This window comes from Schistocerca serialis, chromosome 5 (assembly GCF_023864345.2).
Source record: "Schistocerca serialis cubense isolate TAMUIC-IGC-003099 chromosome 5, iqSchSeri2.2, whole genome shotgun sequence".
In the NCBI taxonomy this organism is placed as follows: Eukaryota; Metazoa; Arthropoda; class Insecta; order Orthoptera; family Acrididae; genus Schistocerca; species Schistocerca serialis.
The window spans coordinates 214,087,551-214,113,654 of NC_064642.1; the positions used below are offsets into that span (position 1 = coordinate 214,087,551).

Sequence of the window (26,104 nt, forward strand, 5' to 3'; positions counted from 1 at the left end):
AATTACTAAGACCAGTTAAAGATGCGGCACGTCTCAGAACATATTAGATATACCGAGCGCGGTCTTTCGAAGATCTAATAAACAGTGCGCACTACAAGACAGCACAGGAGAGAGCATTAGAGGTTTTATTGTATGCGCTACCCACAAAAATCCGCTTTAGCTGAGCATACGCTAGAAGATGGTCACCGGAACAAATCTGAAGAAACCTTTGTCGTGGTTCACACTAACGGCTCCTCGTACAGTGTAATTACGGACACTATTGGAATAAGAAGCACTGAAAACGCTCCTAGTTGAGACATCGACCTGCATCTCAGCCCTGGCTCGAATCTAGCTATCGCTGGTTTGAAGCGGGCGTATTTAACATCGAGTCAACGAATGCGCTTTTATGGCGGTGCCGTTAGCACCAGTGACGTCACACCAGCAACGAGAGTAGGAGTATATAAGAAGAAATGTTTGGTCGAAAGCTGATGGCACTGTAACCGCTTGACGACGCTGGAAGCCCGAGAACATTTTAGGCAGTGTTACTGCTAGATACTACATTATCCTCTGGTGTTGTATCATATTCTCTACTAACCACTTTTTCCATCCAACGTTCTCGCCACTACATACTTCCGTGCTTAATTTTTAACGTTTTCCTGTTTCTTCTGCTCTACATTTTTCTGTTGTGTACGTTTCGCTTACTTGCTATTTCAATCTCCAGACGTACAGTTTGAAACACTACTCACAGCTCCACGTTAGTGGCAAAGAGCCGTATTTAAACTCAATGAAACTCAATCTTTGGGTTACCACATATGATAGGGCTTGGCGATACGTAGGCGAAGGCACTGAATCAAAATTTGGATTCAACATCCCATTGATGAAGAAGTACTTATGGATGTAGTAGAAGCTGTGATTGAACACAGTTTGCGAAAAACCTATATGTTTACTACAACGAATGTTATAAGAATGGGCACCGTTCTGAAGCATGGACAATTATATAATGGCAGTCAGATCACATTTCTTTACGCTGTAGTAGTGGCCACTATTGGTCTAAATCCACCAGCCACCTCCGAAGCGATTATCTTTCTTAGCCTCACATGTCGTATTGCAAATTTACTGGGTATGGCAGTGGATACTGCTACTGAGTTAATTGTGTGCTCCGACTGTCACTGGATAATACTTCAGCACAGACACTCAAGGTTTCTTCTACAATCTTATTATTATCGGAACACTCTACCTTTATCTCTGTGAACATATGATAAGCACAAACTTTACCATTTTCTGCAAAGGGGAAAAGTGAATAATACTACAACAGAAATCAAAAGTATAAAACAGGACCGCTATCTCATACCTGCAAGTGGACTCGTGGTATTCGGCGACAGCTGTGGGTAGTCTACTTATTTTTTATATAACTCATATATGTGATCAATAATTTCTGCAATTAACCTTAAACGCAAGTTTCCAAAAGGAATACATCTTTCGCTTCTACCTCTAAATATGCTATTTATGCTTTCTGCCTCGCTTGAAAATTCTGAACGTCTTTTGTGACTAGTTCTCTGCACAAAACATTTTTAATAGAAGAGATAAAGCAAATATGCATACCTAATATTGATCCACTGCAATACAATACTTATACACTTGACCGACAGATTTTCTTAGTGTGCTTTCTCCTGGAAGCTACAATTATGCCAACTCACAAAGGCGTGATTACTTTGTCAGCTTATTCGCCGCACGTACACTGAATACAGGCTCACTTTCGGACATGACGAAAAAATTTGTTAAAATATGTAGATCACTAATGGAATTTTTTCTATTTAGTTTGCAAAAATTCCACAAGATCAAGTACTGTAGAAATTTTCAATACATTTTACACAAATTAGTCCTCATTTGTAGTTCTTGATTTACTACGGTAATACGTCATGTATTATGCAACATCCGAAACGAGCTTTTCATTTGGATGCAAGCTATGGAGTACACAGCGAGTCACAATAATTAATAAATAGGTATGCTTGTCATCATGTCACTTCATTTAGTTGGAATTTATTAGTTAACAGTTGTTACCACAAAAACGTCCTTGGTCGACTGAGAGCAACATAGGAAACCAAACAGCTATTCAAGAGTGTGTTTGCGATTTCTTTGAAATGCTTTTCTAGACATTAAACTTACTGGATTCATGTTTCTAAAAATGTTTGTTGTTGAATTATGGAAAACATTTCTTGGCAGAAAAGGACCAAGTGTTGATATCACGAACCTAATTTAAAAAGCAGTTATAATTTAAAGGTTATCACAAATACTACAGTACTGCACCAAAACGAAATACAGATCGTAGTCTCAATGAAACGATTGTCGAGAATAAAAGAGCATTCGTCCTGCAATAATAAAATGGGAAATCATTCTATATGTTTTTTTTATTTCTTCATAAAGAAAGTGGTGTTTCTAGTCTAACTGCAAATGGAGCAATATTAGATATCCATATTTGATATTAGGACGATTATATGTGTCAAGAAGACGAAATATTTTCACTATTTGGAGGCTGTGTTCGAATAAATTTAGTCGAGTTTTGTAGTATACGTCTTCAGAACGCCAGCCACTTGTGGATACCTCTCTCCATGTATACACTTGGAACTGTGATGATCGTTCAGGATGCTATTGCACTAGATGCCTGGTAATTGAGTTGTTTATTGACACTGACCTAGAAAGCCATCTCACGTATTTAACTGATTGCTGAAGGAAGCCAAAAGGTTTAGCCGTAAGGTTGTATACAGAATATGCTATTGATTATTATAGAGACGGTAGGGAACGCATGATAGTAAATGAGTGATTAGTTTCTCGTTGATTAGAAAAAATTTACGCTTTATAAAATAAGTTTAATCACATATGAAGTGTTAAAAGTGGCGACCGCGAATCTCACTGCTCGCAAAATAGTAAAATGTTACATTCTCCCGGAGGTACCTGTTGTCTGATGTAGAAGGAGCTAGGCAGCTAACACCCTACCAACCAGTAGCTCTTCGTTTTCCACCGGGTTTTCAGAGATGAGTTTTTTAATGTGACCCAACAGCAAGAAATTTACCGTTGCCATGTAATATATCAAGGTGTTTTGAAATATAAATAACAACACAAAATAACCAGTCATCAAATTTTAAGTCTATGATTTAAGACTCGTTTCTGAAGTCGTGCTCCACTGTCTGGCGGTAGTTGCTATGTTTAGCTGACGTGCGCTGCTCCTTTCCAGTCTGCGTCAAAATATCTGTAGTCCTGCGTAAACTCGTTGCGTACTTTCTTCGAGTGTACTACATTTGAGCTTAATACGTTCTATGTTCATAAGACCAGAGCAGCTGAGCCAAATTCTGGAACTGCCATCTAATGAAGTCGCATTGTCTCCGAAACATGACGTATGTAATTAAAACTCGAAATTTTTTGCCTGGTTTCTTTATATTTTTATTTGTATATTTAACAGTCACGGAAATACCAGTCAAACACGTGTATATGTGAAGATTGTATTTTGTTTCCAAAATTTGCACCACCAATGACGTGTCCCACAAGCATTAGTGATTCAAGACCTCGTTCCACCTGAAATAATAGATCCCGACATAGATTCATTATCTCAAATACTTATTTCAGTATTCAGTATCGTGTCGCTGGTATAATGTTGACTTTGTACAGAGTATCCCAAACCCTTAGGATACAAATACACAACTTATACAGGAGACTAATCTGAGTATTTTGAGTTACCTTAAGGACCAATGGAGTGTTTATGTCAGGTGATACGATGTTTCGATGGAGTAATACATGCGAATCACTTGTTTGTAATCTGCGTATGTTGAGTAACAAACAGACGCCTACATATCAGTGCTGGTGACGTTATCTTTAAAAATAATATATCGAAATAATCAGCAACCAGCTGCATGAAAGAAATTTAATGTCTTAACCGGGTTCGGGCTTTTAGTGTCTTTCTTCGGTATCTATAGTCTTTTGAAGAAGGGCACTAAGTGCCCGAAACCAGTTAAGAATTTAAATTTGTTTTATGCAACGCGCTGCTGATAATTTCGATATACACAACTACAGTTGCTGAGGATGGGCAAAAATAACGGTGGTGCTTACAGTTCGCGACTACTTGTTGAAGATAAAAAATTATTCGCTACAGGCATATGTGTTTAATGACTGGTACAGCAGGCTTTAGTGCTCAGAAAACCGAACAAATGTACTGGGAAAGGTTACGCAGCAAACGTCATCCAAACTGGAAGCGATCTATCACAGTGCATAGACGCTTACGAGAAATTTGGTCGTTCAATCCACTGCGAGTTGGCCGTGGTTCCGTAAAAAAAGTATTTTCCCTCCGAAGAATCTGAGTCGGTTGTGCTGGTTTGTTTAGGAAAAGATTAACCAATTACCACTCATCAACTAACACGCTCTACTTCGAAGAGTACAGCGTGGAGAGAACTGGTGGATTACCTGCGGCGTCACAGTGCACGCATTTCGACATGTAGTCAGGTTTAGCACTTGCTATGAGCTTAATTTGTTGCTGTTATGAGTAAACTGATTATGTCAGTGAAATACTACGTAATCATTTCCAACCATCACTTCCTTGTTTCGAAAAAGTCAGTTTAGAATCCTCAGCCATCTGTCGTATTTTGATCCTAGAGATTACGAACTTCATGTTTGTTTCGGATCTGCTCTGATCTGTTACACGTCCAGGTAGGTCTAATAAAAACAGATGACGTTCCTATGTTAACAGTTTTATATGCGCCTGCAGAGGAGGAGGCGGTATAGTTCTGGAACGTATGAAGTATCCGTAGCAGGCATCATAGCGTGATATCTTGTTTAAACACAGCCTTAATATCTCGTCTTCTTCACACTCATCTATGAACGGTTGTGAAAGCTGTCAATCTGACACTGACGTAATATGTAAGTGAGCGGACCTTGAGTGTTCAGTCATATGCGATCGTAAAAATCGTGAGTCGTACAATGTGTCGGCAGTGTACCGTGCCGCAATTTTCAGGATTCGCTGTATATGAGTGCAAGGTTCTTAGGCGAATTTCACTGACAAAATCTCCTCAAGTTGTCAACCGCGTCGTCTTGAACCAACGTTTCAACGAGATTCGTTCTCATTATCATCTGACGAAAGACTGTTCCGTGCGCAAGGCTACGGGATTCCTACATCAGTTTAGACCTAGTCAGGCAGCCTTTCTGGCTGAACTTGGACATTAACTTGTTGTAATCCATATTTCCAGAGAAAACTAATCTGTGAATCTATTTGTGCCGTAAACTTCTAAAAGATATCGCATTAAAACGAATCTTGTTTTATTCGGGCAAATCATGAAATCTACCGCAAAAGAAATAAAAAATAATAATAAAACAGCCAGAGCAAAGACAGGAGAACAGGTAACGAAACCATAACATTTTATTTTCACTTTAATATCTAAAATTTTACGCTTTCTGTTCAAACGATGTATCAAAGTGGCTGTTGTGGCTTTGGTTTCTCTGCCCTAGCTTCATCAGTCATTAACTAGCCTCCTGTTGGAGCTTTCTGAAAGAAAGGGAAGACAAAGGTCAAGTAACTGCTATGTTGATGCGAGCGTTTCGAACTGACACCATTTTTCTTTGTTACATTTCAATTTCGACACATATTTACGCAAACAGATTTTTCCTTTGGCCTCTTGGGGATGAGCCGACTCAGCTTCAAGCTTTCCCATTCCAGACGAAATGACAGTGGTCAGCAGGAAAAGGAACCCAGTACCTCCATTTTAGTAGCTATAAAAGCTTATCACTAAACCAAGGACGCAACACCATTCTTCGCGGCAAATATTTACAGATGCAACATGCAGTGCTTTTGCTTTGCGCGAGTTCGGCGAATCATGTCAGTATCAGGCTGAGACACCATATACGTTTCGGACAAATTATTGATAATTGTCTCAGGGTCATTTTTCCAGACCCTTCTCATTACTTTGAAACGAATGGAAAATTGGCTTTGCCGCCTTTATTCGGGTTCCTTTGTTCTTCTCCTTACGGGGTGATGCATTGCTACAGGCTGGAACTGCACTGCCAATTGGCGATGGTACGCGAGAGTTAGGTGGCAGTGTATCATGTTTACATGCGACACATCTTCCTAAAGACGGAAACCGAATTTTGGAAACCGGTTTTCACTGTCCTGTTTACATGTTGAAGTCTGAAGCGGATTTGCTAGCCCAATTAAATATGGCGTCTGGAAAACAGTTGTTCCAGTTTCTGTTTAGTCAGCACAGTCGCTGTTTCTCTTCACTTAATCATTGGAGGTAGACAGGTTCACGCTCAGTTTAATATTTCTGCTTCTCTTTCACTGCTTAATACGTCACTCCGTCCATATTAGCCTACTGTTTTGAGAATAATGACAACTCAAGCATATTTAAAAAACGGTTATGCATTTACCTGGTAGCGAAAATCGATTGTGGAAATGGAAAACCAGCAGCTACAAACAAATTTCCAAAACCGATATTGGCGTGTTTACAGGACCAAAAAGAAACGGTGTTTATCAAATCCGGTTTGGGAAGCCACATGTAAACATAGTATATGATACACGGTATGTTGCGTCTGGGAAGACATGAATTGCTGTGTGTGTAGCCGCAGCACACTGTGGACATGGGCTGGCGTGTAATGCCTCCTGCTCTGATGGTTAGACTTTCAGCTAAGAACAAAAGCACTGAATGACCTATGAGCAGTAGCTGAAGTGCGTCACACCAGGCCGTGTTCCATACAAGCAGGAAATCTGTCTTAACAAAGAATTTTATAGATGGGTCCAAAGATCAGATTGCCGAGCTTAAATTCTTCGTCTCACCAGTCGAATTTTTCGCTAGCAGCTATCGTAGCTACGGATTAACACCCTGTTTCCTCACGAAAGAGAGACACAGGTCCAAGAATGTCTTTTTTGAAAGAATTTCTACGTCAGTTTGATTATCGTTTAGTATGTCTGTACACGTGTTGCATATGGTCACCAATTTGTCAGGTCCCTTCGACAGATTCTACCACTATCTATTACAAAATATTTGAACAGGTGAACATCCGCAGCTGAGGAACGTATTCATAGAATGAAAATCCGCTTCATTTGCCAGTAATTTTGTTAATTTATTCAACGACCGATTTCGAAGCTTAATGCTTCATATTCAGGTGCCACCAAATAATTACATGATCATAAATGTGTGGCGGTCAGGCCAGTCAGTCATTGGGTATCACACCCACGTAAAACAAAGACTTAAGAGCGTAGGATTGGCAACTACAGCGCACGCCTGAACAGCAAGATGCCGAGGTGACTAGTGAAGATAGGCCAGGAGCCAGCTGACCGCGGTCATGGGAGATCTCACCCACGTCAGACACACGCTTGTGAGCGTACGTAGGTGCTGGTCCTATGATCCCATGATTTTGCTTCACGTGGGTGTAATATCCAAAGACTGACTGGCCAGACCACCACACATTTCCATATTTATTTGGTGGCACTTGAATATGAAACCTTAAGCTTGGAAACCGGTCGTGCATAAGCGGATTTTGATTCAATGAAAATTTTCTGTTCGGTATAGGGCAACAAACAGCCGCGGTTGCGTCCTTTGCATCAGCTCCTACAAAGGCGCTTCAGACGACATCTGCAGTGATATCTGCAATGTTATTGTCAGATCTGCCGCCTCCATCGACGTCCGCATTTAGGACTCCAGGTGGCACGTGGACCCATCAAACAGACACATTACAACCGTTTCCATAAACGCATTAAATGTATTCTCTATTGCGAATATGTAAGGCCATTACATGTAGAGGGAACTGCCGACAAGGAAAATTTGTGTCGGACAGTGACTCGAAAGCGGGTTTCCCGCTTATCACAAGCGGTCGCCCTGTCCTTTTTTTTGTCTCATTTTGTAATTTATAGTTGGTTCGATTTGTTCACGGTGGACATCCCATGACGCTTGTTCAAGTTCATCGTTGATCCATTAACTCAGTTTTTTGTTTATTACAGAGGGCAACTAACCCTATGACCGAACAAGCTGAGCCACCGTGCCGGCAACCATTACGCTATTCGAGCTGCACTCACGGCCAGATCCAAACTTCCATATGTCATGAACCACATGTCTACACCCTGTACTCGTACATCCATTATGTATCTTCCCGTACAGGCGAAAAGTTTTACTTGAAAGTCGCTTGCTCGATGTTGATGATTAAAATCGGTATTGCAGTGCCTGTGTTATTAAGAAGTACGATGAGTGTTCCTCTGGACATGTTTTGGTGGTAATTTCATATAGGACCAAACTGCTGAGGTCATCGGTTCCTAAGCTTACACACTACTCAATCTAACTTAAGCTTACTTACGCTGAGGACAACACACTCAGACCCATGCCCGAGGGAGGACTCGAGGACTGGGAGAGCCGTGCGAACCGGAGCAAGGCGCCCCAGACCGCGTGGCGTGGCCTCTGTACAGGCACGCATGTCGAAGCAACAGGCACTGTGGCGACTGCAGCCACTATGAAATACATGAAACGTATTCACAAACACGAGCTGTATAGTGCATGCATGCCCAAACGAACATTGCATCGTACTTCTTAACAACATAGACACTCCACTATCGCATATACCCACTTATACCAGGGATCGAGTATTAATTAAAATGTCCTCCCTTGTGAAAATTACACTACTGGCCATTAAAATTGCTACACCGAGAAGAAATCCAGATGATAAACGGGTGTCCATTGGATAAATATATTATACTAGAACTGATATGTGATTACATTTTCACGCAATTTGGGTGCATAGATCCTGAGAAATCAGTACCCAGAACAACCACCTCTGGCCGTAATAACGGCCTTGATACGCCTGGGCATTGAGTCAAACAGAGCTTGGATGGCGTGTACAGGTACTGCTGCCCATGCAGCTTCAAAACGATACCACAGTTCATCAAGAGTAGTGACTGGCGTATTGTGACGAGGCAGTTGCTCGGCCAACATTCACCAGACGTTTTCAATTGGTGAGAGATCTGGAGAATTGGCTGGACAGGGCAGCAGTCGATAATTTTCTGTATCCAGAAAGGTCCGTACAGGACCTTCAACATGCGGTCGTGCATTATCCTGCTGAAATGTATGGTTTCGCAGGGATCGAATGAAGGATAGAGCCATGGGTCGTAACACATCTGTTCAAAGTGCTGTCAATGTGAACAAAAGGTGACCGAGATGTCTAACCAATGGCACCCCATACCATCACGCCGGGTGATACGCCAGTATGGCGATGACGAATACACGCTTCCAATGTGCGTTCACCACGATGTCGCCAAACATGGATGCGACCATCATGATGCTGTAAACAGAACCTGAAATCTTCCGAAAATATGACGTTTAGCCATTCGTGCACCCAGGTTCGTCGTTGAGTACACATTCGCAGGCGCCCCTGTCTGTGATGCAGCGTCAAGGGGGTAACCTCAGCCATCATCTCCGAGCTGATAGTCCATGCTGCTGTAAACGTCGTCGAACTGTTCGTGCAGATGGTTGTGGTCTTGCAAACGTCCCCATCTGTTGGCTCAGGGATCGAGACGTGGCTGCACGATCTGTTACAGCCATGCGGATAAGATTCCTGTCATCTCGACTGCTAGTGATACGAGGCCGTTGGGATCCAGCTCGGCGTTCCGTATTACCCTCCTGAACCACCGATTCCATATTCTATTAACAGTCATTGGATCTCGACCAACGCGAGCAGCAATGTCGCGATACGATAATTGGCAATCGCGATAGGCTACAATCCAACCTTTATCAAAGTCGGAAACGTGATGGTACGCATTTCTACTCCTTACACGAGGCATCACAACAACGTTTCACCAGGCAACGCCGATCAGCTGCTGTTTGTGTATGAGAAATCGGTTGGAAACTTTCATCATGTCAGCACGTTGTAGGTGTCACCACCGGCGCCAGCCTTGTGTGAATGCTCTGAAAAACTAATCATTTGCATATCACAGCATCTTTTTCCAGTCGGTTAAATTTCGCGTCTGAAGCACGTCATCATCGTGGTGTAGCAAATTTAATGGCCAGTAGTGTGCATAATGTGTACGTGTTCAGGTTTTCATGCATAAAGACGAAACACGGAAGTTTGGGTATGTCCGTGAGAAATGGACGGATAACCAAAGCAGTTAAGGAGACCGTTCGAGTACCGGATCCGACTAAAATTTTCGCTGCCGTAATTCCATTATACACCTGATGGTTGTCCGTGCTCACAACTGTGTATACATTTCATGTATTTCATAGTAGCTGTAGTCTCCGCAATGCTTTTTCGTTCGGAGGAAGGAAAATTGCATCGTGTGTCTTAACAGTACAGGCACTGCAATATCGTGCAGTGTTATTGTCTAGCGGGATGCCTCCCTCTGCTTGCACTTCTACGACTCGACGTGGCATGTGGTATCATCAGAAAGACACATAACAAGCGTTTCCATAAACTGTTCCATTTTCTTCCTCTGCTTTTATAGAGGGTACGAACTGTAGGGTCGCAAATGACTGAACACCGGAGGATCATCGATATTATGTGCAAACGCGCTTGCGAGCGAGAGCAGACGGAGTGTAGTTGTTGGTGGTTGTCTGTTCCCGGTGGGCAGCCCGATGCTGGTGATCGCGAAGGTCGAATACCACGAGTACGCGGACGGGTCAGAGTTCGCGGCGTGCCTGAGCGAGGCGGCGACGGCGTGGCCGCGGCTCTTCTTCGCGGCGAGCGCGGCGCTCTTCTTCGCGCTGCCGCTGCTGCTGCTGCTGGTGCTGTACGGCCGCATCGCGCGCCACCTCGTGGCCGCCACCGCCCCCGCCGGCAGCGCCGCCCCCGCCGAGCCGGGCCCGGCGCGCGCGCGCCGTCAGGTGGCGCTCATGCTGGCCACCGTCGTGCTCTCCTTCTTCCTCTGCCTGCTGCCCTTCCGCGCCTTCGCCCTCTGGGTCATCTTCGCGAGCGACGAGGCCGTCGCCGGGCTCGGCCCCGAAGCTTACTTCAACCTGCTCTACTTCTGCCGCACCATGCATTACGTCAACTCGGCGATGAACCCCATCTTGTACAACCTGATGTCGTCCAAGTTCCGCGCGGGGTTCGCCCGGCTGTGCGGCCTGGGGCGACGGCGGCGGCTGGCGCTGCTGAGGGGCGGGTCGGGAGGCGCGCGCAACGGCACGCTGCGCACCACCACCTCTAGCTGCACGTCGCGCTCCAGCGGCCGGCGGCCTCTGCGCTCCTCGCCGGACCTGCTCGGCTGGCGCTCCTCTTCCTCTTCGCGGACCTCACTGCCGTCGTCGCTGTCCCGCGCCCTCGCGCCCAGGGGCAGCGACGCCAGCGAATCCTCCGCCGTGACGTCACTCTGCGAGTCGAGCCCTCCGCGCCGCCAGCGGCCGGCCAACGGCAGCAGTCCGCCGCGCAAGTCCAGCGCCGCCGAGTCGCGGGCAGACGCCTTCAGGAGGAACGCCATGATGAGGTCTACGCTGCTCACCCTCGATGTGGCCGACATAGACGCTATCGACGAGGCGCCCGAGAGTTGCGTTTGAGACTGATGAAGTGCTCCAGCTCCCAAGAGGCTTCCACGCGTAAATACCAAAGAAAGTGTAGCAAGAACTTCTCCCGGCAGTAGGGACACACAAAATCCTTGAGCCAAGGGGAAATCTGTGCAGAAACATTCCATTTCCAAACTTCTACATAAGACACAAAGAACTTAATGACTTAAGATGCTACTAAGTATTGATTTAAATCTATTTAAAAGTTGAAAATGTGTGCCGGACCAGTATTCGAAACCGACTTCTTCTTACTAGGCAGATGCGCTGACCATAATGCCATCCGGATATATCTGAAAGAAAAGACACCATATAGGCAATGTCTCCGCATGGCATAGTGGTCAGCGCATGTACCTTCTACGCATGAGACCAGGGTTCGAATCCTGGTCTGGCTTGAAATTTCAACTTGTCGCATTGATTGAAATCAATCCGCTCTAGCATCTAATGTTATTAATTCCTTTCCGTCGTGATTCATAGTAGCTGCAGCATCAAAATGGTGTTCTTCCGGACATGTCCGAAGAACAGACCCCACATATACTCTACACAAGGAGCCACCATCTACTATGCTCGCCTAAGAGTGCGAAACTCTAAGAGTATTTATGCGGCATTCTATCGTTACACATTTACTGAAAACATAAAAACATTATTTGTTTGAATGGAAATATTGTCTTCAAATACCAAAGAGAGCAACTGAAAATGAGTGTCCTAAGCTTTAACCTTATGTAAACCTAGATTTAGAACTTTTGTCGTTTCTCCTAATCGCTTAAGGCGAATGCCAGAATCGTTTCTTTGATCCATTCTTGTCCAATTTACGCTTCAGACTGGTCCCTGACGCTCTCTTCTTCAACATCATTTACTCTCCCAATCTTACACCAGAGACGTACGGGACAGTTTAAAGTAATGAAACAGTGGTCTGCAAATCAGGTATGCAAAGGGACAAGTACTTTTCTGTATAGTCAATGACCCTAACTTTTTATGCTATGCATTTCTAAGCTATTAAGTTTAGTATTAACTCTTTTTTCTTTTTTAACACAACTCCCTAATTTTTGTCACGTCATGTAGAAAACTCAAAAGAAAAGTTTATTATATACGCAGTGGTTTGATTTTAAGCACCACTTTTCGTGAAAAAAGCCCGTGAATGTTTCATATATAAACGACAAGATTGCAAGCCCAGAGGAGGTTCTGCTACGTTACGATACGTTTACGCGGCAGATAGTGAAATTTTCCTGTGGTGTTTGTCTTTTTATTTCCAGGTTTTTCTGTGAAAAGTTTCATCATGTATAATTAATTGTGTCTTTTCACTATGTTAATGTTTAATTTAGTGTTCAAATTGATTGTTCAGTTAAAAACATAATTACTTCAATATCCAGATAGGTACTGAACTATAGTAGATGATACACCACACCAATTGTCCCCTCTCCTACTACCAGTTGAAAACTGCTGAGGTTCTTCTAAAGGTTCCGTAAATATTTTAAGTTAAATACTTAGGGAGCTCTGTTTGAATAACCATAGGCTTATACTACCAGAAACTAGTAAAATAATTTTTTCAGAGGTTTTGAGTGTGTTAGTATCACAACTTGTCATAAATATTTGACGTAACAGTTTCTAGGCTGTCACACGTTTCCGACAAAAATTAAGGTCACGGAGGTGTGTTGACAGCGGTCACCCGACCTTGACACGCCGATAATAATAAAAATCAATCAAGTACATCTCTTTCTCCTCCTCAGTCATGTGTTTCACTCAGACCATTATACACCAAGAAGATGGTTTCGTGTTATATAACTTGTGGCTTAGCGACTATAAAAGTACTCGATGTGACTACACTAAAATAAAAAACTGCAAGTAGGCACTTCCATAATGTCTGCCTGAAAGAGAAGTTTGAACATTGGTTTCCATTGTATGTCACGATGTGATCATTCACAAATGAAAAAGAACGTTAGACAAACGCTAACGGCATCAAGAAAAGACATCACGACGCACACCGTACCTGAACAGGACATTCGTATCAACTAAAGACGTTTCTGATCAGCAACGAACTCACTGCTGGACGTTCGACACTCCAGTCGAATGATGTTACAATTGCCGTCGTCGACAGTGGTTAAACCATAATCTTCCGCTTTGATTTCTGTTCTGTTTGCAATATTCCACAACATAAAAAATTCGGGAAACAGCCTGCACTTCCTCCAATATGTCATTGCGGATTATAATTTAGTAATGGCTGGGATAGATGAACATATTCTAATTTCTGAAACGCACCTCTCACATGGATAAACACGAAGTACTTTACTTTTTCAAACTGCCCGTAATTATTTAAATATAGTATTCTTTAGTTCATTATAATATTTTAAATAAAATAAAATATTCAACTTTCTGCTACGTGTATGCTGTAATCGACCGTGTAATTCGATTTTCAAGGAATTTTTTAATGTTTAATGTATGGATAATATAGCTTAAATGTTGATGTACACAGCTATCATTCTTTCAATAGCATTGATTATACTAGATAGAAAAATGAACTTCAGTATTGAAATGTGGAATTATATTAGTACTTAGACAACGCTGAATAACTCTTCGTAAAATCTCTGTCATACAATGTTTTACATGTGACATGTAAATCCACTAAAATAAATTACATGAAAATCTTATGCGGATAATCAAATATTGCACACTATTCCATGAAATAATATTTTCTTGATCAGAAACTGTCATTTACTTGAAGTATTACAACACTATTTCTTGCTGGAGGATGAAAAAACAACTCATTCACTGGAGCGTTTTTCATGCGGACACAAATTTTGGTATGCAGAATCATATGTCCCGTGTAATCGTTACACTTATGTAGGAATCCGTGCACGAAACACGTGCAAAGTAAATGTGAAAACCACGTTTCTTTGTTTTATTTCAGTGGCACATTAAGGCACTTACAACCGTAATTTACGAAAGGACTCGGTTTTGTATCAGAGCAGAACAGTGCCACTAGTCTACAGCAAACCACAGGTAATAGTTCGCTTGACCCCTCTGTACAAGTAGCTTAATGAGACTAATCAAGGAAATTACTTCATAGGTCCCTACTGTTTCACTGAAAATGATTTACTGTATTTTATTCTGGAATAAATACACATTTTCTTTTGGACAAGATAGGATTATTTCTGTTGTTTGTCTTTACAGAAATCAGGAAGTTCGTATGGCCCACTTCTATAAGAATTACCTCTCAGAAACATTTTACGTTGCGCTGAAGTGTACTGATTAAGACTTCTTAACACACCAATACGTGTACAGTCAATGGCAGTAATTAACATCGGTGGTCGCCAAGTTGGATATTTCTGCAAACCAAAGGATCCTTGTGTTAATGGAATTACACTTTCCATTAAGTGATTAAATAATTCAAAAAAATTTTGTAAACCTTTCTGGTATTAAATAAGCTTTGAAATTTTGTTAGTTTCGTAGTACACTACTCCTACAGAGATATTCTTGTTTTAAATTGTTGGAATAATGTCTCTTGCCATTCAAGTCTTGCCACAGAATTCAGTATATGTTTTTAAATAAGCTCACATTGTACGCAACTTCTAACAGTATATCAGTCGTTAAAGTGGACCTGAACTACAACTGTTACGAAAAACAAATTGTTGCCTTAATGTGTTTATCTATAGCGAAAGTGCACTGTAGGACTCCTATGTTTTAAGACGATTAAATGTTATTATTCGTCATTCATCAGAAAGATACTAGTTCCGGAAACTAGAAAACATATATATACGAGCTTCTACTAATTCTGAATTGACTCGCATCCCACAACGCAGTTAAAATGTACAAATTCAGGTTTTTGTTTATCCCTTGATGCAGAACATACTAGCATGAAATTTTATTCCATTCTTGAAGCTTTACGTAATAAAAAACGTTATATACATCAATTTTTGTAGATGCGTACTCTCATCGCTGATGGGATGTTATCTTGTTATGTGTACAAATCTGTCTTTTGTTAGGTAGTTAATAACTCATTACTTATTTTACTATTACGTAGCATTAAGATGTAAGGAAATTAATAAATCTGATTGTTACTGCCAAACTGAATGTATGCTTCCATAAGCAGCCAATGTAAAGACTGCAATGTACTCAGGCAAAGCCTTATAAATGTATACATATTTTTTATGTACTGATATACAGCTTTAAGGACTTAGACCGCTATTTTGGTACGCTTTGTATGTGGAATAAAATCGATAAAATAAATTGTGATAAAAATACTGTTTCTGAATTATGATATCTTGGACCCAATGTCCTTGACCTCGAGCTGGAATTCTGTTCTCGGCACTATGCAGTACAATGTCGCTACTTCATGTACTTAAGCTGTTAAACGTCACACGGATAAGTGACTAGTTTTTCCGTAGATAAGTTCATTATCCCTCGAAACGGCCACCTTAATATCCATCCCTATCTCCTCTCTTCTCCCTGAGTATAATCGTGTATATAGTTTGTAGTGGATGCTATTTAAATACTACAGAGGATGAAGAAAAAAATGCTTGCAGCTCTTAGATTAATTTTTGATGCAGGATTTTAACCCCAAAACCTCAACGGTAACCCTACTAACCATTTTGAAAGTACAACTTAGAAACGAAGGGATAGTGAGAATAACGAGAAAATATTCGTTGTTCACATACACATTCCATTATTTTTTATGTTTATGAGGCTATATTTATTTAATTCATCACTGAATTACATAAAAGTGTTTCAGGCACAGCGTGTTGTTAAAATGCTTGCATCATCACTATGAACCTAGAAGCAGAGCAGAACAGTTATGGCGTGAGTCGTAGCGTAGTCGAAAACTGAACAATTCGGATGTACCTGACGATTTACAGTCGGAGCAAATCCATACGCTGTGACAATCGGCTCTAGAGTTATTCTACCGTTTGTCGATGAAGAGCAATATTCATGTAGCAAAAATTCTGGTTGATGGAAACACAATATAGGGGACATTTATTGTAGACAGAGGATGGTTGCTGATTGCAACAAACTCTCGCCGCAACGAAAGCGAAATGTGACAGACTGACTAACTGCCGTCAATAGTAAACAACGGCTGCAGCGAAACGGACGATTTGGCAACCCTGGAATTAGCACGTTACGTTAGGAATCAATAAACAGGAGTGGTGCCATCTGGACGACAAATGTCTGCCATTGACCGTGATATCGATGTTTAGTCGAGATGCCGACGTGGACCAGTGAAGAGTGTTGCCGTTCGTCTTTTACAAAAACAACGACACCTACGTGGCCGCGCAAAGTGTATTTCGTGCTCTTTACAAGCTCGCTCGTCATGCCCAGTCCCGCCGGTGCATGCCATCAAAGTGTTTGTACTAAACTTTGAGGAAACTGGTGATGCGGTGCGAAAGAGCAGTGGAAGTGCAAAACTCGTGTGCACATCAGAGACCTTTGCAAGAGTGGAAGAAGCTTTCAGCCGAAGTCCCAGGACTTCCGCACGCAAGCATGCGCTGCAACTTGATATACCCGTATCCCAGTGTACGGCGAATATTGCATAAGGTGCTGAAAAACCCCCATACATAATTTAGATAGTGCTAAAACTGATTGCGCTCGACCTCGCAAAGGGAGTAAACATTTGCTGGTAATTGTTGGAACTCCTGAAGAACAACACAGCCATGTTCGACAATATGATCATGAGCGTTGAGGTCAATTTTCACGCTTCGTGAAACGCCACTTCGTAGTCAGAAAGTGCCAGTGTGGTGCGACATATCATCGTTTGGAGCCATAGGGCACCTTTCCTTTTTTTTTTTAAGACAATCGCAGCAACACTGTTATTGTGAATACGAAACGTTATGTTCACATGTTGAAATATTTCCTAGATCGACAGGTGATAGCTTGCTTACTTCCCTGCAACTGCAGACACATTCTTCCAAGAAGACGGGGCAACATGCCTTGCCTTGCGGCATTCCATTAACGCGCTGCAGAACATCTTTTCTGGACATATCGTCTCCAGGAAACGGGAAATTTCCTGATCCCCAATAAACCCTGACCTTTCAGGGTGTGGGTCTTTTCCTTTGGGGTCATTTGATACCTCAGATCTTCTGGTGGACACGCCATACACCATCCAGACACTGAAGTATCAAATTCCAGAGGAAGCTAATCGAATTACAGTACCTTTCCCATAACTTGTGATGTCCAACTTCCGTAAAAGACTTGAAGTGTTTGTGTAGGAAAACGGTGGACGCCTATTTGATGTCTGCAAGTAAAGTAAATTCATGTTGAGTTTCTTTTCCATGGCTGTGAATAAATTTGTATCGCTGCTGCAGGTTTCAAAATCGCCCGTATCACCGACGCATCTGTTACTTGCAGTCCATTTAGTAAGGCTTAAATCATTTGAAGACATAAGTTATCTACGTACAAACCGTATAACCCATTAGAGTGTACATGTATCACAGCAGTAATCCCTCTCCTGTCCACTCCCAGATAAATCGAGAGAAAATGATTGACTGTGTGCCTCTGTACGAGCCCTGAACTTCCTTAATTTGTCTTACACACATTACGTCAAACCTTTATTAGAGGGTTTCTATTACACTGTTGTACTGGTAAGTGGTAGTCTCCGGGAAGTTCAGGATGTTTCACGTACGACGTGCTGGGTCCATCGTCGAGTGGAAAGCAGTACCGGGAAGCAAGCTTCGTTCGCCACATAGGATGCGGCCTGTTTTGCGGACTTTGGCACTGACTATGGCTATTAGCTGAGATAAACTAGTTACGGCCGGTCTTGGAAAGAAATCCGAGAAATACGTTGCGTCATTTAATATCTCACAACAATATGTCCTCGGCATATGCTCACAAAACTACACCAACTCATACTAGATACCATGATGTGGCTGCCAAAATCATCACCGAATCCCACCATGTTTCACTCTTGAGACGTAAACTCGGCCTTAAGTTAGAAACAGTATGCAACAGGACTCATCCAACCATCCAACCATCCATTGGTCCATAGTCAAGGTACTATGGCTTCTGCACCACGTTTCCGTTATGGGCATTTACGTGAATGATGTAGGGTTTTTGGAATTCCAGATCACCCTACAATTCCTAACTTATAAAACTCTCTTTGTGTTGGTTTGGTGCTGATGGGGTTTGTGAGTCCTGCAGCTATCGTCTTCTCATTTTCGCCAGGTCCTCTTCAATACAGAACCCATCTGGCACAAAATGTATCAGGTGTGGACGAACGGGACATGTAGGGAGGCAGTGTCGCCAGCCTCAGGGTGATGTGAATGAAGTAAGAGGAAGTAATAGTTTTAGAAGTAGAGGACCAGGGAAGGAAAATTTGTTTAATGCCAGTTGGAGCCCCAGGTCTACTTGCAGTCATTCCCAAATGATGTAACACTACGAAATCGTGTGCAGAGGTGGATTGTGCGACAAGAGGAATAGTAGGAAAAAACGGTAACAGGAGATTATTGGACACAGGGGCGCATTTGTTGGTCGCCAGTAGTGTTCTGGTTAAATGTAAACAATGGAACCCACCACGGTGCAGATGCGTGGAGTGCGGATAAAAATGTCATACTATTAGGACTGGTGACCATAGACTTTTGCCTGGATACAGTTCAATTTGAACAATGTGCAGAGATTGTGCCACACATAAGGGAAAGCTACGACATGATTCTAGGAATAGATTTCTCATATCGGTATTGTGCTTTAATTGATCTTCGGAAACATAGAATGGAACTTGACGGGAAAATGTTTCAATTAGATGAAGCCACTGTCAGTGTAGTACTGTTGCGAGGCGAGCCTGTCACGAAAGACGATCAGCGAACTGATTAAACTGCGCAAAATCACACTAAGATTTAATCCGCACAATTGTGTACCTAAGGGCATTGAGAAAATGCTCTGGGTCAGTGCTGAGTCTCGCTTGATGGAAGGAATTTTGTGTGTGCTGCAACCATTAGAAGAGAATGAAGTATTAAATCAGGAGGACTGCTTCTTTAAAACATGTATTGTATGCTTACAAGAAATAATGGGGGAAAAGAAGTGTTACGACTTCTGCACCACTTGTTAGCAGCAGACACAGTGGCTGCGCCGAAGACTGAGACGGCGTGGAGTTTTACAATTATTTATTGAACTTTCTTTACAATTTCTCCCTCGTCTTCGCTGCCCAGCCCTGCGTATCCCTCCGCCTGGCTGCTGCTGTGTAGATTCTCCGACAATACGCGCAACTCACGCAGCTGATCTCACTCGGGAGCCTCAGGCTAACAGTGCTCTGCTGAAGCCAGGATGCCCTATGGTTGAGATGAACTCGTCGCCGCTCGGCGCCAAAGTACGGGTACGCACAAGGAACCGCATCGCCGTGTGGTCAGCTGCCAACACCTGCTGCACCGGCGGCTAGGAAGCCGTCAGTCGCGATATCCGCGAGGTCCCGTCATGGACGGACCACGCGCCGTGGGGCCGGGTTGCCGTGAAGTCCGGGCATCAGTCCCCAGCGGCGCCTGTGACCAAGACCGTGCTGCAGCCGGTCCTGGTGGAAGTTCTCGCTGTAGTTAGTCAGCCATGGTGCCGACCGAACTCGGACCGACCTCCAAAGCTGAAGTTGACATCTGGCGGCAAACGGATGACTCCTGCGAGCTGGAACAGACTTCTGGAATAGTCACCTACGAAGATTGAACATTCGGACACGGACCACATATGTCCTCAGATCCGTACTGCTTCCTAATGTCTGTTGCTGCCTGCGCTCCACTATTTATATCCGGCAGGAGGACGTTTTTTACCCTCGGTGGTGGCTTTTTGTTATTACTCCCGCAGTATATTGCAGCTTAACTTAGTGTGCTGGCCTCACTTCCCCTTACTCAGCACTCTCCAGGCTTTGTTCAGCACTCGGTCTGTGTGCGCCCTTGCGTCAGCCTGGTGGTAGACTGCTGCTGTCAGCAAGGCTATCTGTGCCTGCCTACTTCGCAACGACTGGTCGCCAATGTGCCTCTGTTTTGCCATTCTCCACTGCATGAAGCAACGCTTACTACATGTGGCCGCAACAGAAGGCACCTGTTTTATAGATAATTTTAGCCAGAGGACATAAGATTAACAAAGGGAATTGTTAATCGCTAATAATAATATCCTGGAGGAAGAAGAATGGGACATAATGTGTGCCAGCCACGGACATTCGCTGGATGCCACTGAAACTGCATTACGAGAAACATGGGAGCTCCTATAGAGAAGCAATAGGGAACAGATGGAAAAATTGCTATTGGAATTTAAGGATTTATTTTTTATAAAAGTTCTATTACTAGCACATTACACACCACTGCGTACCAACAGGAAATAAATCACCAGTCTACCGCAAAGCATACAGAATACCTAGGTATTTACAACCAGTTTTGGAGGAATTCAACGATCAATAGCTGAAAGACGGAGTAACTGATGAAAGTAATACTGCATGGTGGGCAGGAATTGTCGTCGTACCAAAAAAATTAATGGATGGAACAAAAAATATAGGTTTTGTTGTGAATACAGACATCTACATGCGAAGACCATAATGGACGCCTACCCTTTGCCAAACATCACAGAAACCTTGGATCATTTAGGGTAATACAAATATTTCTAAACAATGGAACTGAAAGCTGGTTATCACCAGTCAGAGGTTGCACCGCATGATCGACAAAAAACAGTTTTTTTGGCATCTTGGAGACAGCACCAATTCAGAAGAATGCCATTCGAATTAAAAAAATCCACCTGCAGCGTTTCAGAGATTAGTGAACAGAGTACTCAGAGGTTTAAAATCACGACAATATTTAGGGTATCTCGAAGACGTAATCATCTATAGGAGTTATATGCAACAGCATATGTAGGATTAAGGGAAGTATTTCTAAGCTAAAAGTAGCGAAGTTAACACTGAGCACAGAAATGTGAAATTTTGTGATGTAAGATGTAGCATACCTAAATCATGTCATAAAGAAATGGGGTTATGACGGACTCAAGATTAATAAGAGCCTTATGGGAATTTCCTGTACTGGAATCTGTAAATCAGTTGCAATCGTTCTTACGAGTCACAAACTATTACTACCAGTTCTTAAAAGGATTTGAGGATATTGCCAAACCGTTGACACAATTGTTAAAAAAAGGTACTAAATTTGAGTGGTCAGAAGAGTGCCAGCACGTTTTTGAACAGCCAAAAGAAGTCCTAACATCGAGTCCGATACTGATATTTCCGGATTTTAAGAGAGAATTTGTTTTATTATGTGAGCCACCAAACCATGAACTTAGTTGTCACAAAAGGTAGAAGCTGCAGAACATCCAGTAGTTCATGCATCAAGACAACTAAATCCTGCAGAAAGAAATTATTCCGCAATGGAGAAAGAGATGTTAAGTCTTACTCGTGGAATCACATATTTCAAATGTTATCCGTACGATAAAAAGTTTACAGTAATAACATATCATGCGGAATTAAAATGGTTGTTGGTTTAAAGGATGATTCTAGCCGGTTGACGCTATTGCAATAAGACTAGGAGAATTTGATTTCGAAGTCACGCATAAACATGGGAAGCAGCACGGTAATGCGGTTGGCTGAAGTATTGGGGGTAATGAGCATGAGGAATCGTAAACTCCACAGAGAGCGGATTAAAAGTGTAATCAGTATTTTAAGCAGTCACAGTTTTGCAGACAGGGTAGGCTGCTACGCATAGAAACCAAGTTGGGACTGCGGGTAGTGGAAACTGTGAAGCTAAGGAATAGAGTGCTACAAGGAGCTCATGATCACATATTAGCGGGTCATGGAGGGTGCAAATCTACCAACAGAAGACTAGAAGATAGGTACTGCTGTAGGAATAGGCTGACGGACATAAACCAGTATCTGCGCGGAATTGCATACAGTGCGCACAGAAGGCAGTTTTGTGTCGAACAAGAGTAGTATTGCAGATGTTACCTGAAGCATTAGCACCATTCGAATTTCTCTCCAGAAATTCGAATGGTGCTAATGCTTCAGGTAACATCTGCAATACTACTCAAGTATTTTTAAAGATACGCAGAAATAGTCGCGATGACAAACCAGCAGGCCGCAAAAGTGGCACAAGCACTTGTGAATCATTGGATACTGAAGTTTGGAGTGCCTGAAAAAATAGTAACAGACCAGGGAACGATCTTCCTGTCAGATCAGTTTAAGATATTGTGTAAGTTTCTGAATGTGTACAAGTTAAGAACGAGTCCTCTCCATCCACAAGCCAACGGAAGAACCGAAATAGTGCGTAGTATAATGGTGAAGATGCTTACCTACTACGTTGATTTACATCAGACCAACTGGGATGTCTATTTGAAGTATGTCGTCTCCGCATACAGCTCAAAACGGCTTACGAATACCGGATTATTGCCACATGAAGTAATATATGGTCGTAAGAGGCCATCAACGTTCGACGTATTGCAAACGAAGAAAGAGAACACTGTAGACTCTTAGGAATTTTCCAGGTTATTAGGGAAACTTGGAATAGGGCAAATACACGTCCACTGAAGAAACAGGAAGAAGCAATGAGCCGTACGGCAAGAATGCCACAGTATAATGCTGATCAGTGGGCGATGCTGTCAGCTTCGTATTCGCCGAAGGGCAAGAAAAGGCGTTTTTTGCAATGTATGAGGGGCCGTACCAAGTGGTAGAGAGTACATCGCCAATAAAAATCAAGATTGTATTGCTGATGATAACGACAATTATTCATGTAGGGTGAGTGAAACCTTTGCAAGGGAGTCCTGAAGTTATTCCAGGGATAGGAGATGCGGACCGGAAGGCAGAGTGAGGAGAAATATATTGGAGGATAAACAAGTGATCGTGAATGAAATGGTAACGAGGATCCCGTATGCATTAAGGCCTAGGAGATAGTCATTTAATACTTTTTTAGGTTAGCTATAGATTTAGTGTAATTAGTAAAAGCAGCTGCGGAGCAGCAATGAATTTAAGAGAGAGTTAAGTTATAGGTATTCCTGCTCATAGGTGAGGTGCACAGAAGACAAGATGATGCGGTTCATAGCGGGACTATTGATCGTCGTCGGGGTGGAAGCGTTACGGAATCACAACCTAGAAGGGGGATTGTTTTTCGCCAAGCAGGAAGACATAGTGATAACCAGCTATCGCTGGGTGATGCAGGTGAGAAGATTGGAAGAAGCATCAAACAAATTCCGACAGTGACAGAAAAGGCACGAGTTCTCAAACAAGTGCCAGGATATGTGAGAGAGTACATGGAGCGTACGACAAATTAAAGACTGAGATGACTAAGGTACTAGAGGTTATTCCATATACGCAAAGGAAGAAGGGTTGGATCGACACGGGAGGTCGGCTTATGAAAACAATATTTGCCACTACAGATGAGGAAGACATTTGAAGGATGAGCAACGGTGCAGAAGAGGATAAGCAGTGAGCAAAAGGGAACAAAGTCGTGAGAGATTGCCACACTATCAGACTACATGTTTAGAGAAGGACATATTGAATAACACAAGACTTTTACAACTGACTGGATAAGTAATGCGGTATGCCAGTGTTGCTGAAGAGCAGTTAATCAGAACACCAGGCAGCTAAAAATCGAAGAATTAGATAGGGAAGTAGTAATGACAAAATGTTTTCACTCGGTATAAGGTAGTGTTCGGGAGCCACAAGGGTAAGTAACAGAAAAAAATGTTCAAATGTGTGTGAAACCTTATGGGACTTAACTGCTAAGGTCATCAGTTCCTAAGCTTACACACTATTTAACCTAAATTATCCTAAGGACAAACACACACACACACCCATGCCCGAGGGAGGACTCGAACCTCCGCCGGGACCAGCAGCACAGTACACGACTGCAACGCCTGAGACCGCTCAGCTAATCCCGCACGGCTACATAAGTGAACTATAGGAGGCTATGCAGCACGCCGTAATACGCCACAGCTCTATTTAGAGGATCTAAGGAAAGTACCGACGGAACTACCGCTGGAGTTGGGGTTGGGTTTTGAACCCGAGCACAAAAATTTACCTTCTTATTTCAAGAAAGACACAGTACTGGTGAGAACTGATGGAGCGATGGTTTATATTTCCGTTTCTATACCAGTACCAAGAAAATAAGCACGTTACGACTGCTACATAGTTCAAACATATCCTTTCAAGTGGGGGATTTTGAAGAAATTTGGAAGAGTAAAAAACGCAGTGACTATCACTAATGGAAAAAGATAATTGAAAATATGCAGAAATTGGGGAAGCAAAGTTACAAAAATGCTACTGAGGGAAAATCGTAGTCTGTCCGAATATGGTAAAAAGAGAGGGGCAGGATTCCAGCACAGTGAAACTGCTAATGGGACAAAAGGAGTTAAGATCATGTAGTAAAGAAGTGATTGAGCCGGAATCTTGCTTTCAACAGATCGAGGAGCATTGGCTGTATTATACCTTTGACAAGATGGTAGTAGTGGCTAGTAGATTCGAGCATGGGAGGCTTATATCAGCAAACAGGCTAGAATTAAACAGGGGTGGTTTCTTATTAAATGGGACAGCGTGCGAGATCATGGGGCGCACTTTCCACCTGCCCGCTGCGATTTCAGGGATAACTCACATGAATATTTTGCAGCCTCGAATGTATTGGCCAGAGGAGCCGATGGAAGTACTATCTACCACGTATCTAACTAGCTTAATTTAATCTTTAGAGTCGTAGTTAGTGCCGTCTATTAACAAGCCTCTGAACTAGCAGGAGGGATGAGCTTCCCTGGAAATCTTATTGCAGCATACAAATGTATATCGTCCGCCCCCGGTAGCTGAGTAGTCAGCGCGACAGAATATCAGTCATAAGGGCCCGGGTTCGATTTCCGGCTGGGTCGGAGATTTTCTCCGCTCAGGGACCGGTTGTTGTGTTGTCCTAATCATCATCATTTCATCCTCATTGACGCGCAAGTCGCGCAAGTGGCGTCAAATCGAAAGACTTGCACCCGGCGAACGGTCTACCCGCCGGGAGGCCCTAGTCACAAGACATTTACATTTTTAATGTGTATAGGGAAAATTAGTATTGGAAAGAGACAAAATTGACAACTGTCATACCAATCACCGAGCCGGCACTTGTTCTGCTGAGCATAGTCCTTTTTTTTTGGCATGTATATGAAGCACAAGACTTATTTCGGACACATTCGTCATTCAGTTTCCGGTGGATTGGATACCCCAAGCATAAAAGCAGCAGAAGGAAGATGAACGAACAAGGGGCTGCTATTAAGGATAACTGATTCATTTTAATTTGTAAGTTTGGAATTGAGAGTTGGAATTTATTGTGCGACAAGCCTAGTAATGAAATACGTTCCATGGTGTTTGAGTTAAGGAGCAGGGCAAGGAACCCTGCAGAAATATGTAAGTTTAAGTGATTCGGTTTAGAAAATCAATTGTTACAATAGTTCTTAAGAAGCCGGTCGCCAAGAACTCTAGTATAAAGGATCTTCTAGTGTGGGTGACCTAAAGGTCCGGGTCTTGAAAAGGAAGACAATGTAGCATACTGACCGTATTCAGTCAAAAGAAATGACGCAGTGGACGTGAGCTGCAACAGGTAGGCAAGAACGTTATGTGTTGCAAAGCAAAACACAGGGGACAGGCATTGGTAAGTAGTGGTAGCTGGGCACCTTACAGCAACAGACGATGCTGCAATGTGGTAGCGGAAGGATCGAAGCCT

The 26,104-nt window shown here is 42.8% G+C and overlaps 1 protein-coding gene across 1 annotated transcript in view; it reads left to right on the forward strand.

The window, feature by feature from the left end:
- Positions 1-26,104, forward strand: part of LOC126481859 (uncharacterized) — a 502,121-nt gene that overhangs the window by 406,382 nt on the left and 69,635 nt on the right. The window contains exon 3 of the mRNA XM_050105818.1: positions 10,565-11,480. Coding sequence (XP_049961775.1) covers positions 10,565-11,480 — 916 coding nt within the window. The remainder of the gene's footprint in view (positions 1-10,564; positions 11,481-26,104) is intronic.